The sequence below is a fragment of the Cinclus cinclus genome, chromosome 9 (assembly GCF_963662255.1).
Source record: "Cinclus cinclus chromosome 9, bCinCin1.1, whole genome shotgun sequence".
In the NCBI taxonomy this organism is placed as follows: domain Eukaryota; kingdom Metazoa; phylum Chordata; class Aves; order Passeriformes; family Cinclidae; genus Cinclus; species Cinclus cinclus.
This window is the reverse complement of record NC_085054.1, coordinates 16,043,592-16,057,451: the sequence shown is the minus strand read 5'-3', so window position 1 is coordinate 16,057,451 and position 13,860 is coordinate 16,043,592. Positions and strand designations below refer to the sequence as shown.

At 39.5% G+C, this 13,860-nt stretch overlaps 1 protein-coding gene across 1 annotated transcript in view; it reads left to right on the top strand.

Annotated features, from left to right (window-relative positions):
* CNTNAP5 (contactin associated protein family member 5) overlaps positions 1–13,860 on the top strand; it is a 200,821-nt gene that overhangs the window by 121,865 nt on the left and 65,096 nt on the right. The window contains exon 13 of the mRNA XM_062498016.1: positions 377–577. Within this exon, the coding sequence (XP_062354000.1) occupies positions 377–577 (201 nt within the window). The remainder of the gene's footprint in view (positions 1–376; positions 578–13,860) is intronic.

The window sequence follows — 13,860 nt, the reverse complement described above, 5'->3', positions numbered from 1 at the left end:
ATGAGCCATATTACTATGTGTTTTCTCTCAGGGACAAAGCCGCTTGAAAGGTATCTAATTTTATACAGATATCTGGTAATAGAAGAAGCTGAAGGTTTTCTGTGCTTCCCAGGAAGCTTGTAGTTTCTCTCTTGCTCAGCAGGCACTGCAGTGTTTGTTTGAGCTGGTTCAGGGAGAAACATCTTTGTGGGCCACACCGACCTTTAATGAAGACAGACCTATTGGTGTTCATCACAAAGTGCCCATTTTGGAGCCTGGGGTCCTGCTGATGCTCTGTTTGCTGCAGTAAAATGTTAGATTTCAGTTGGTTTTTGTTCCCTGCTTGTTGGAAGTGTTTTGCTGTTAACCTCCCGTTCAATCATTTTTCATTTAACAGAAGATAAGATCTGGACTGCAGTGCAGCACAACAGCACAGGGCTCACCAGAGTGCAAGGAGCTGGTCCAGAGAAGCCCTACACCATGTCCTTCAACTACAACAGCAGTGCAGAGCAGCTGGAGGCCGTGATAAACAGTGCTGAGTACTGCGAGCAGGAGACAGCCTACTACTGCAAAAAGTCCCGGCTCCTCAACACCCCGAGTAAGTGCCAGCATCCCAAATCTTTCCTTCTTAACTCCATTGTACAGCAGCTACAGGGCATACCGCAGCTGAGGAGAGAAAAAAAAAAACAACAGTAAAAAGATCCCAAATTAATAGTAGCAATACAGGAGAGAGTGCAGAACCTTTTACTGTTTTGGATTCTACCGTGCAGTGCCTGTGCTCTGCTTCAAGAGGATCTGACCTCCCTGGGGGAGTTTTCACTCTTTAAGTTCATGCACGTCCGGACTCTGAAAACTTCGGTGATGGAAATCACAAAAAGTGTATTTAGCTGATGGCAAATAATGTGTTTATTCATTTACAGTTTTACCTATGTATTAAAGATAAAAACAATCCAGATTGCTCCAGACTCATGATGTTATGTAAGGGAGGAGTGTAACCTCTTCTGAGTCCGATAGCCCTGAATGTGATGTGTAAAATACTTGGTAGTACAGTTTCTGGGGTATATCTAACTTTCTGCTTGTGATAGAAGGAATATATATATTTTTTTTTCCCCTTGGCTAATGTATAACAGGAAAAAAAAAAGGCAGAGAGTTTCATCAGTTTGTTTCTCTGCAGTATTAAATTTCCAGTGGCTACTCAGGATGTCTGGCTTCCAGTCAACTGAGTCTTGATGTCAGGATTTTATGTTTGTTTACCTGGAGAGATGAATGACATTAAGGACAGACTTCTGAATGTCTTCAAAGTCTCCTTTGTCACTTGTAACATCTGTATGGTTGTGGTGATTATTTGATTATTAGCAACTCTTAAATTTGCTTGTAGTTTAGAAGAAAGACCATGGAAAGCCTGAAGGGGAGCTTGCAGTGGGAGATCCCATTGTCTTGAAACCACATTGCCTAATGAGATGTGTCAAAACCCTCTTGGTTCCAGCAAAGTTACTATAACACTGAATGTTTATGGATTCAGTAATCAATTCAGCCTTACAGTCAGTTTATTGTTAAAAGCTGTGAATTATGTCTTTTGTTATCATGAGATTTACCAGCCAAGAATTGCTTGTATTGCTAATATTTTTTTAAAGAATGAAATGTTAATATCAGCATCCAGGGTGGAGCACAAAAGAAAGCAAAATATAAGCATAACTGCTCATAAAGAGGTGGAATTGGTATCTTACAAGTATTTCCAGTGTTGCTGGCTTCTGTTTCCCACACCACATTTGATATGGCATGAAGATAAAACCCCACAGAGGCTATTTCCAAAATGTTGCTTTAAGGATGAACGTCACAATAGTATAGCAAGTCTGCATGTGTTTAATTTTGCACATTTCTGTGAGGTACTCATTCATGTCTATGCAGGAATGTACACTGTGAATGGGTTTTGAGATGACTCTTGTATGTGGGGCTTCTCTAAAGCTGGGGGTACTTCCTGAGAACCAAAACTTTTGGGGAAGAAAAAGTAAAGATAATCTTGTGTGAATTGACAGTGTGTGAATTGTGTATCTTCAGGGCTAAAGCTATCAAACAACAGGCAGACTGGCTAAGAGGGCTTCTGACAGGCACCTCATCCTCTGCTTGTCCAGGACCAAAGCTGTGGCTGATTCCTCAAGGGTAAGGATGTGAGGATAGTGTGCAGTCTGGCTTGTGCTCGTGCTGCTGGTGCAGCACCACTGTGGTCTTGACAGTTGACCACACAAGAATTACACAACTCATTTAATCTTTACTGCAGCTCCATCTGAGAAATAAAAAAAAAAAAAAAAAAAAAAGATTACAGTCTACTGCTGTGAATGTAGCAGACACAACGATTTTCCCTTCTTTTTTCCTTCCTTTTCTATGCTTGTTAATTACACTTTCTAATTTTCCTTTTTTCATCCTGAGCTTTCTCAGTAGTCTAAGGCTTTAATTTTGGCAAAATGTGAAGCATGCTCAAAAATAACGTTTCAGTTCTTCAGATTACAAGGTAAGGGTAATTTGTTCTTACCCGAGTATTAAGTATTTTTGTGGAGAAGCATTTGTTTCTGCAAGATCTATTAATTGATATTAATTTTGTAGTGAAATGCTGTTGTATTACAGAGGAGCCTAGAGACCAAGTAGTGCTGAACACTATCCTTGTCTTGAAGAGTTCTAGTGCTGAACACTACAGGTGTCTTAAAGACTTCTAGGAGTTAAGGAATTACTACTCCTAAAACTGAATGAGCTACAAGTGTGAATGACTTCAGGGTATTCTGCTGGACTTGCTGCAGAAGGGTCTCACTTGTGTGGTTTTTGCCAGATTTTGGGCCAGAGCAACAGAGCAAAGATCAAAACCCTTGGGTTCTGTTTCATTTGACTTTGACTTCTGGATGCCTGAAGCACTGTGTTCCCTCTGTGTTACCAGGGTATCTTAATGTGTAATTGCTGTTAATGAGCAACACTTCTGATCTGACTGTAGAATTCAGTGTGCAGTGCCCATGTATTAATTACAATACTGCATCCGTAGGCCAGCAGGAAATGTTACCTGACCTAATCCAGCTTGCTGAATGTCTCCACTCATCATTACCTCTGGACTGAGCCCACTGGTGAATGCCTGATGGAAGGGCATCTCCCAGAGGTGTGTCTCATCTTGACAAAGTTATAAAAGTTCCTCTTCCTGCAAGAAATAAAATCCATTGCTGAGTTTACTCTCATTCTGGGCTTTGCTCTTTTTATTTCCTTTTTTTTTCCCACAAGGAGATGGAACATGTGATTAGGATATTACAGCTGATAACACCAACACACCAAATCCTTATCTTCAGGATGTAAATACTATCAAATTTCACAGAGAAGCAATAAAACCATTTCTTTCCTTTTGCATCATAGTGCAAAGATGTATGCTGTTAAGTAGCAATTTTGGCTTTCACAGATTTGACAGGGGGCAAATGGGACAAGCAAGGCATCCTGGGCTGCCTCAGAGAGAAGCCCAGGGAGGCTCCTGGCTTGCATAAAATCATTCCAGTTTATATCAAGGAATTTCTCTTTCTTCTTTTGCTACTCCCTCCTGCCCTGAAGACACAGGCACATCCTCAGCAGGTGAGACTGAGCGTAGTATCCCCATTGAGTTTCTTGGACTTACATCTGCAATGTGTCAGACGTGCAATCTGGCACGAGGAGTTCACTCATCTCAAACTGGCAGAGGAGTTTACTCATCTCCACCTCCTGCTGTTTGGAACAGCCTTATTGGTTCTCCCTGTCATACTACAGTTTAGCTGCAAGCCTGTCTTTGAAAGCAAAAATTAAATTGTCCTGAACTGTAGTTTGTACATCTCTGCCATCAGACAGATTTTCAGAACACCACAATAGATGCCTGTTCATCAAGGCATAGCTGTCTTCCTTAAGAAGGTGGCAAAGGAAACTTGTATGACCAGAAATCACAAGTCTCCTGTGACTTTCTCAGGCCTGCTGGAGAAACACTCCCATAACCAGAGCAAATCTGAGAGTTGGCATTAATTAGGAAAGTAATCCAGAAAGTAATCCACACTCTTAGGGAAAGATTACAGATTTATCTTTACAAGTAGAGGCCAAGTCAAACAAGCAGGAGAGAAGCAGGGTGGGCAGGAAGGTTGAGCTACCACTAAATGTGGTCTCTGAGAATATGAAAAGAAGTGTAGCCCCCCAGGGCTTTGATTTCCTTTCTCCATGGAGCATCTCAGGCATTACCTAAGAGCATGTGTATAAGGATAAGTGCATGTGTGCAGATGCACACTTAAATTGTTAACATCCAAAATTTTTGGAGGTATGGAAAGATTAACTGAACAAACCCCCAGCTCTTGACTGAATTTCCTTAGTTTTCTAGAAGCAGTGGGTGGACTCAAATGCTTGTCACCTGGGAAGCTTCCTCACATCCACCTTATCAAGGACTTAGCACAGTGATGGCTATATCAGTGGCAGCATAACTTGCTTTGCGATACTTGGCTGACAGTCTGTCAGGTTCATAGCACATTTGTGTAGGCAGGGACTGAGAAAAGATCAGTCCAAGAGCAAAATCAAAGAAATAAGAATGTCTGTAGGTGGTGGGATTTTCCTGACTCCTTCCTTCTTTTTCTCTTTCCAGTAGAATTCCTACACCATGTCACTTAAGCTTTGATTTCAAAGATTGATCCTAAACTACATCCATCCTAAACTACAGACCTCTTCCCTGACTATAACTTGCACCCAGGTTTCCACCTCCTCTCCTCCCCTTTGGCTCCCAGCTACTCCCACATCTCAGTGCCAAGCTGCACCAAGTAATGTCCCACAGTCTGTGATCCCTTATGCCAGACAGCTGGTTGCCTTCACTGGTGAACCACTGCATTTGCATTTCGTAACTCTCTGTTGGAGGGAAAGATGTAGTGCTGCCTCACAGCAGGGAACGTATCAAAATTTCTTAGTTCAGACTTAATTCCATTGCTGAGACAGGTCAACTTTTTTTTTTCTATGTTGCTAGAGCTTTGTCTGTGCAGGCTCCCTCCTTGGCTCCAGATGAGGCCAGTTGTGAGAGCATGAGGTGCTAGGAAATGTCCTTCAGGTCCTGCCTTCAGTAGTGGCAGCTGGAGAGGTGCAGCTTAAGGTGAGTACACAAGTTGAACTCTTTAGCATTTCCCTCAGTATGTCCCCATCACCCACAGTTGCTCAAATAAGGGCATTAGTGTTTATGCTATCGCCAATTCCTTTTAGTATACACTATGGATCTGCTGTTCATAAATTTGTTTAATCACTTTTTGAACTTTATTAGGCTGCCTGCCCTGCAGCCTCCTAGGAAAGCAGGTTCCAGGAGTTTCCCACTTACAGTTTTACAGAACTACATTTTTTAATGTGGTTTTAACTACTGTTTTGCTCAGTGCACTGAGTTCTTGTATTAGAGGATGCAGTGAAACACATTTTTTCTGCTCATCCAGAGCTTTTATAGTGCTTTTAGTTACTCATGTAGGACTTTCATTTTTTCACCTGAAGTGCCCACAGTTTTTTGACATATGTCTTGCACCAAAGTTTCACCACTATAGAGTAAATCTTTTTGAAGAAAGGAGTCTGAAGCCTGAGTTCTGGTGGAGTATTTTATAGAGATGCATCAGGAGGTGATATAAAGTGACCCATAACAAGCAGTCATTTACTAATGTGGTCTTGCTCACAAGTATTTTATGTCTTATAAATATAATTTCCAGTTTATCATTCCAGTACTTTCAGTTGTTAATGCACTACCAGGGGACTATTTATTCTTGTACAAAATAACTTTAAATTGTTATTGCATTACCGGAGACTATTTTTTATTGCATAAAATAACATAGAACAGGGCAGTCTGCCCTCAAAAAGAGGCATGTGTTGAAGGAGTGGTGGATAGGTGGCAGGTGTGGATTGTGTGCTGTGATTATTCTTGGCTAATTAGGATCCCTTTTTTGAGAATGATTGACTTGCCATCTGTGTTTCCACCACCATGCCTTGTCTCTCCCCCAAAGTGGCAGTGACAGCTTCTCACAAGCACAACTTTAGACAGCTTGTGCTGTATTTTGAGACTTTGGAGCAGAGTTTACCACAGTAATGCAATACACCCCCTTTATTTGTAGAGAGAGATTTAGAGACCATTTTTAAAGATGCTATGTTGGTTTTTGTTTGCAGCTGATTAAAATGCAGCGGGCCTAATCAGAATACAACACATGTGGCATGGCAGAGGTAACTTGGCATGAAACCTGCACACACCTGTGAGCAGTGGAAATATCATTATCCCAGTTCCTGACCCTTTACTCCCCTTGCCCTATACTGTCCTCCTTAGCTGGCAGGGAGGTACAGTGTGCTATAGCTGCCAGGCAAGCACAGAATTCCTTCTCATCCAGTCTTGTTGTGTGTCTCTGAGATCAAAATGCTGCTAAGAGGCTAAATGATGGGAGAAACATGGGAATAAATCCTTGCTCAGCCATACACTGGATGGCCTCTAACACAGTGGAAAGAAAGCATGTTCCCTCCTTGAAACCCACTGCAGGAGAAGGCAAGCTTATAATGCTACCTGACATAATTAATGCTACCTGACATGATTCTGCACTGACACCAGCAAGGCAGGAGTCTCCTGGGATGGCTCTGCTGAACACTGTGTTGCTTTAGACACAATGTGTCAGGTACATTTAAAAAAATACTTCTTAGAGTGAGGACTGATGGAGTAGTGAGGAGAGGGCTTCTATGGTTAACTACTGTTTGCGTATGTTGAATACATCCTTCATACATCTGCTGTCACTGGATATTTCTGTTGCCTTTTTGTTGTGTGTTTGTTTCAAGTTTTCCCCTTCTTTGAATTCTTTTATTTTTGTAAGTCTAATGAGCAATTTTGGAATTATATTTTTATTTCATATTATTTTATGATTTTATTTTATCAAATTTAATTTCATTTGAGACCTTTTACAGTTTGCATAGAAAGCATATTTACATAGAAAGTACTCCAAAATAAATAGATCTACTGTGTTTTACTGATGTGGAAATTATCTTTTCCAGTATACAGGAGGCTTGACCTTGTGTTATAAATGAAGGTACACAGGACAGGTAAATGAAATGTAAATCTAGACAACAGATTTTGAGCCTGGATTCTGGAATTCATCTCATACACTATTATTGGTGGTTCTATGAGGAAGTCAGTGATGTGAACTGATGCTGCAAAATGTTTACTTGACCTCTACAATCTGTTGGTTTGGGACTTTGGATGCCAAAGAACTTCTGGCGTGGAGTAAAGTCAGTGATATATTTTGTTCAACCTGTGAAATCTGTGGGATCGTGTAAGTGCTCATAGCTCAGTAAAATCATTGAGTTCAAGGAATTCTGCAATCCAAATAAGAATTTGGACATGGATAGTTTTATGAGGCACACGTGTGCCAGAACCAAATACATCTTAATGATACCTCTGGCTTGACAGACCCACTTGTATAAACTATTCATAAACACAGTTTAAAGAAAGGAAGAAGGACAGAATTCTTTCAAGCTATTCCAGCCAACATTCTCTTAATTGTGAACAGGAATAGGCTCTGTTTTTTAGTTTGCAGGACTCAGGATATTGTTAACAATAAATAAATAAATAATGATTAGAAACAAACAGCTAATCCATGGTTTGTTATATTAGTGGGTCATTAGCTATGACAGCAACCTGTCCTCCATTCCAGGAAGAAAGCAGGACTGCTGCCTGAGCAGAAAAGTGTGCCTTCTCCCTCATTAGAGCCACAGCAGGGAGTGTGTTCTCATCACAGTTCCATTTGTCTGCTTCTTTCAGCTGTCCTACTTGAAACATCTTGGCCTCTACTGCACTCAGATTGTCTTCCTGGCATTAAACTAATCTGTCTGTCAAATCTGGGCCAGTAAAGAGAGTGATGTTTTCTGATTTTGCAGAGCAGAAGATGTAAATCATAGCAGTGGAAGAGTTCTCATCTACCAAGATGCCACGAGTGGCAATGGTAAATGGCAATAGCAATTTCCATTGGTATTTACATTATTTTGGAGGATAAAAAAGATTTGTGGCTGTAATCTCTCAGTTTTACGTATTTTTTGGGGTTCATTTGACTCCTGTTTTAGACCTGGGGAAAAAAGTAGGTGCATAGCAAGGCACTGGCAGAAAATCGGGTGGGATGAAACTCCTACTCTTAGATTTTGTTTGAAGTGGTTTGAGCTGTCCAGGAGAACAGGGGTGTTAGGAGGCTATACACAAAAAGATCAATAGCATAACTTGATCATGTAAGTAATTAGGAGAAAATAAAACACAACTTTATGGTAAAAATAAAGACCGTTTTTTGCTCTGAATTTTGTACAGGTTAGTGCTCAGATTCATTGCCTCTAAATCTGAAGTCCAGTAATTTTACTTCCATTGCAATTTGAGGGTAGATTGTGGAAAATTTATTTTCATGTTTGAAAGTATGAACACAGAGACAGGAGAAAAGAATCTATGAGGATCAGCTGAAGGTGGCATTTTGGAATTGCTTGGTGTTCAAACAACAAGGGTACAAAAATCTCCCCTAAGAGAAGCACTAAACTGAATACTCTTACATGAGCTGTCTGGTGTTAAGTGGACATAAAAGTAGCTCTTCTACATGTATCTTGCCTCCTTTTACACTGCAAAATGTAGAGGATAAGCAAGCATACTTTGAGAAAATATCTCCAGACACTGGGGGGGGGGGGGGGGGGGGGCAGGGGAAAGTTGTGTACTTCTTTCACTCGCAAGAAACATCTAAAATCAATTTAGAATTGTTGACACCTGGACTGATCTGAAGAGTAGCAGATCTGGCTGAGACTTGACAAGTAGCTAGAAAAATGTGGTGACCAGAAGGAAAATAACCCTTTTAAAACCTTTTTTAGGGAAGCTTTTCTGTTATCTGCTTGGCCCAAAAGATTGAGAACAAAAATGAAAGAGCTTTTGAGCCTGAATCTTTTCCAAGTCCTTTTGACAAGAGAAAGACTCAGACTGGTTTAGCCAAGTTCCCACTTGAGCTGTCCAGGACTCAAGAAGACATCAAGAGCCTTCTTCCTTTACTCTCAAGAGCAGAATTCAAAAGCCCCTGTAGAAAAGATTTTTTGGGGTTTTTTTTGTAGTTTGTCTTGTGTGTTTGTTTGTTTGTTGTTTTTTTAAACATTATCAGTTAGAAAGGTTGACCAATTAATCTTTCCAGTTCTCCTCTAAAGGTAGCTTTCTTGTTTAGCAAAGGGGAAAATTGAGGCATCAGGCTACAAATGACACCAATATTGCCAGAAACTGGAATGGGCCATTAGATCAATTTGAATGAACCCCTCTAAAACCAATGGCCAAATTCTTTTAGCCACAAAAAAAGAGCCTTACAGGTGTTTCCTCTCAGCTGAACACCTCTGATGTCTTTCACTCCAAGTGTGAGCTTTTTGTAGGTACCTCTTGTGCCTTGTCCTTGTGCTATTAGTGGAAGAATGAACATGTCATTCCTTAGAGACACATTTGCTTTTGTGTCACCACAGTTATGGTGATTTAGCAGGAAGATGTGATCCCATGAATTTTTATGGACCTAACAAACTGCAAAGTAAGTAACAATATATTCAGGTGGGGTATAATGGGATTTTTGGTGTATTCAGCCAGATAAGGGAAAAAGTTGTGATTTTGCACTGTGTACAAAAATTCATGTAGAATGTTTCAATATGTCTCATTTCTCTAGAAAACCAGGTTGTGATTAATATCTAAAGCCTTCTAGAATCAGTAGAGACACACTCCATGGGTCCTAGAAAGAAATCTTAATTTGGGCTAACATGAGATGTACATGTTTTCTCACCATGCCAGATAGAGAAATGTCTGTCTCCTTCCAGGATAGGAACAAAAGCTCTTTCATAGATCTTTGGACCATTGCTGTTGTGTTAGATTCCGTCCCTGTCTTTGTGTACTGACTTTTTGTTTATCCAGGATGCTTAGTTTCATGTCCCCTTTTCCTTAGATCTTCCATTTCCCCAAAAAGTTTAAAGTGACATGTCTAATTTATAACATGTAGTGATTTCAGTATATTAACATTAATAACATATGAAAAGTGCTCCCAGTAGTTTAGACTGCAATCAGTTTTGTTCAGGCTGTCTCATTCAACGTGATCAAAATGTTCATAGTAACATTTGTTGGGAAGGAAAAGATAACACTTCCTGGCTGGTTTTTTTTGTTCAGGTCTGAGAGGTTTGTTTTACTGATGACTCCAAGCCTATGATGGGTTGTTTCAAAAAATGGCCAGAGATATGAAGAGTGGTTCTGGAAAAAAAAAAAAAAAAAAAAAAAAGAGGTAACATCAATTTCATTACATGTTTCTTTAAATACTAACTTTTCTTCATCTGGTGATTCAAATGGTCAGTAGGGTCCATAAAGTTATGTATTCATACAGATAGAGTTCTCTCTTTTGAGGAAAGTATGTGGGTTTTATTTTTATGTAGATATGTGTAAATCTTCTTTCCTCCTTTTAGGAGGAAAAACAAGAATGGAATTTGGCTGTAATCCATTTTTGGGCCACATGGATATTGTCAAGCCTGGTACAAGACAAAGTAGTGTTGGTTACTCTTTTCTCCTTTGAGCTAAAGGGTTTCTGTACATTAGCACTTGTTTGCCTCCTATTTGTCACTGTGATTTTAAAGTCTCAGATTTTTATCCTCATGAAACTACTTTGGAGCGTGGCAGAAGTTTAGGGGCTGTTTCTCAGGGAGAAATGACTGAATGCTAAGGTAACAGCAGAAGATGGGATTCTAGGAAGAGCTGTCTTCTAAAGTAGGTTCTATTTCAGCTCCCTTTGGCTTTTTCTTTGGCAATGCAAAGTCAGTTTGATCCATTTGTTTTACTTCTTTAATATCCGTCATCGAATTGGGAAAGAGTCTCCTGCAATGAGCATTTTTTTAGGTCCTGCTTTGGGGTCCTGTTTCCCAGAGCCTCCATGTTCAAAGCAGTGGAAGCTTTCTAGGTCCCTTCCTTCCCAGTGTGAACTTACGTTCTGGATTCAGACAAAGAGATTGTGTTGTATTTTGTTTACTGCCTCTGTGAGACATTCTAGGGCCACTAGTCAATTTGCAGAACATTAGAAGTATCTACTTAATAGAAGCAGAATTTTACTGAGTGAATCATTGCATCCTGTTAGTACTGAAGTAATCACCTTAGATACAAGCGATGCCTCCAGAGGGAGGTATGTTCTTTCCAAAATACCACCCTGGACAGTTCATTTTACTTCCATAAAAAGCTCCTGAATCTGTCTGACCATATTGTACTACAGGTTGTCATGTTTTCAGAGGATGAAATTTATGTTCCATGAAATATGCCATTGCCAAAATTAATAGGTAAATGAACAAAGTGAAACAGACCATTAGAACAGTTGTAATATCACAGTTGCTGGGTTGTGGCACAAAAGCAGAAACTAATGGGTAAACATAGCCATATTATAGCAAGAGGAGCCATCAATGTGCACAACTGTGGTTACACAATGGAAGGTACTCGACCGATGTGAAATATGATCTAGCAGCCAGGCCAGTTGCAGGTTATCTTGCTTGGAACAACTCTTCCCTTGGCTGGTTTGTTTTAGCTGATGGAAAATTATAAATATCACCTATTTCACTCCAGTTTTACTGGAATTTCAGTGTCACTTTGATAACTTTCATTACTCTTTTTTTATTTAAATATCAGTCTGGACAATGATAGTGAGATTTTTGTCTTTGCAGAAATTTTCCAACACGTGAGCAGATTGTTCCTGAATATTCACGCAAACAGGAATTCAGCCAATGACCTTCAGAGTGAATGTTCACTTTAACACCTTGAAATCTCTGACACCCTTGCCATTATTTCTGCTCTAAAGCAATGCTTCATAATTTTAAGTGAACGCTCAAACAATATCTAATCAGGATAAACAATTCATAGACTGAACTGTGTTTATATAACATGATTAAAAAGCTTTGAATAGCTAGCATAATCATAACATTCTATTAATGGACAGCTTGAGAGAAGCTACAGTAGCAAATGATTCAACTAAAAAATTACAAAGCTCAAAGATATGCAGGATCAGATCCACTGGATTCAGTATAATTATACTGATTTAGGCAAGTAAGATGGTGGATTAACTCCTTAGTTTTTACACCTTTCAATAAATTCCACTTTAGTGTAAAACAAACTAATAAAAAAACAGAGAAACATTTTTAAAATTCAGATATTTAGAGGAGCTAATAATTTCATCCATAGCTTGTTAATGCAGTGTTTACAATCAGCAGCTAAACACTTCGGCACTGATAGTTTGAAAAAGCCAGCACTCTGCTCCAACTGAGGTTGACCTTGCAGTACTGAAGTAGAGAGGGGTGGAGAGGAATCTTTAAGCCTGGTTAGTGGAGTGGTGCAATATAAATTAGAATACCGTCTCTGGCCCTTTGCTGAAGCCAGGAGTGGGACTGGTGCAGGAACTGCTCTAGATCACTGTGCCACTCGAGAGTTTACTCATGCAGGAGGACTTTGTCAGTGGCTGACTAAAATACATTCAGAGCTGTTTTATTCTACTAAAGTGGTTCAAAGTAGTTGGAGCACAGGAGAGAGCTGGGTGCCCAACTGTTTAGCTTTCTCTCTCAGAGATTTCACTCCATATGCAAAAAATAATCAGTTACTTTGGTCTTCACTGAGCAAGGTCCTTCAAGGGAATATGTAGCAGGGAATTGGGTCCTAATAATGGTCTGTTACAGAGCAGGCTGCAATGGTTTGGAGCCAGCCTGAGCTACAGCCAGCATTGCTAATTGCTTCCTTGCATGGCAGACCAACCAGGGGTTTCTCTACACAGCAAAATCAAACTGTGGAAGTGTTATAAATATGTCATACGTATGATTTAGCATCTATTTCATCCACACATAAGGGTTTCCACTGAACTGTATGTGAGTTTACATAACTTCTGCCACCTGGTGCATTAGTTGTGTTTTGACCTTACACTAGTTTTTACTGAATAGATACCCTTTTCCACTTTCACCCATGGAAAACACAAAGCCAACTGAGGTTTAAAATGCACAAGTAAATCTTGAAATTAGAGTCCTCAAAGTCTTGCTTCCATTTATCAAGAGAATGCTGTCTTACTGTAATATCATGCTACTTAAATGTGAGATATTGCTATGATGAGTGTAACCTATGACAAAAAAAAAAGTGAAAACTTGAATACGCTAAATGCAGAATTAGGTGACTAGTTGAGTGATAATATATTGCCTAACCTAATGAAAAGACATTACCTTTGAATAATGGACCACATTGTAGATTAAATTATCCCAAGGCAAGGTAGTAGGTGCTTCATGCAGACAAGGTCAATTACGTTATCCGGAAGAGCCTGTTTGAAGTGTATCATGAATAATTCACACACATAGAAATTAGCTTTGAAAAAGTGTCCCAGCTATAATGTGGTGAAAGCATTCAATTTCTTTTTTAATGTATTTAAGATAACACCCAAAGGACAATTATGGCTGCTTAACTGTAAGACTACTTAAATGACAAGGAATGACAATTGTGTGGTCAAATTCACATTAATGCATTATGCAAAGGGAAGCATTCCCACCATGGTGCAAACCTGTCAGGACACAAGTAGCAGATTTCAAACCTTATATTGTGTTTTTAATTGCTGAATGAAATTTTGTCAAGCACTGATTAATTTATTAACTTTTTTTCAGTGGAGAAGACACAGTTGTTGCTGTACTAGCTTTGTTTACTGTTGTTGTTCAGGTCTTTTAGTTCTTTGACTTTCTGATCTAGAAACAAAGGTTGAGAGTGATTAAATGACTTTTGTGATTTTTGGAGAGTCTGATAAATGCAAGGGTAGAACCAGAACATCTAATTTTCCATCGTTAATCAGAAGACCAGTCTTCTGCTATAAGCACTAAATTAAT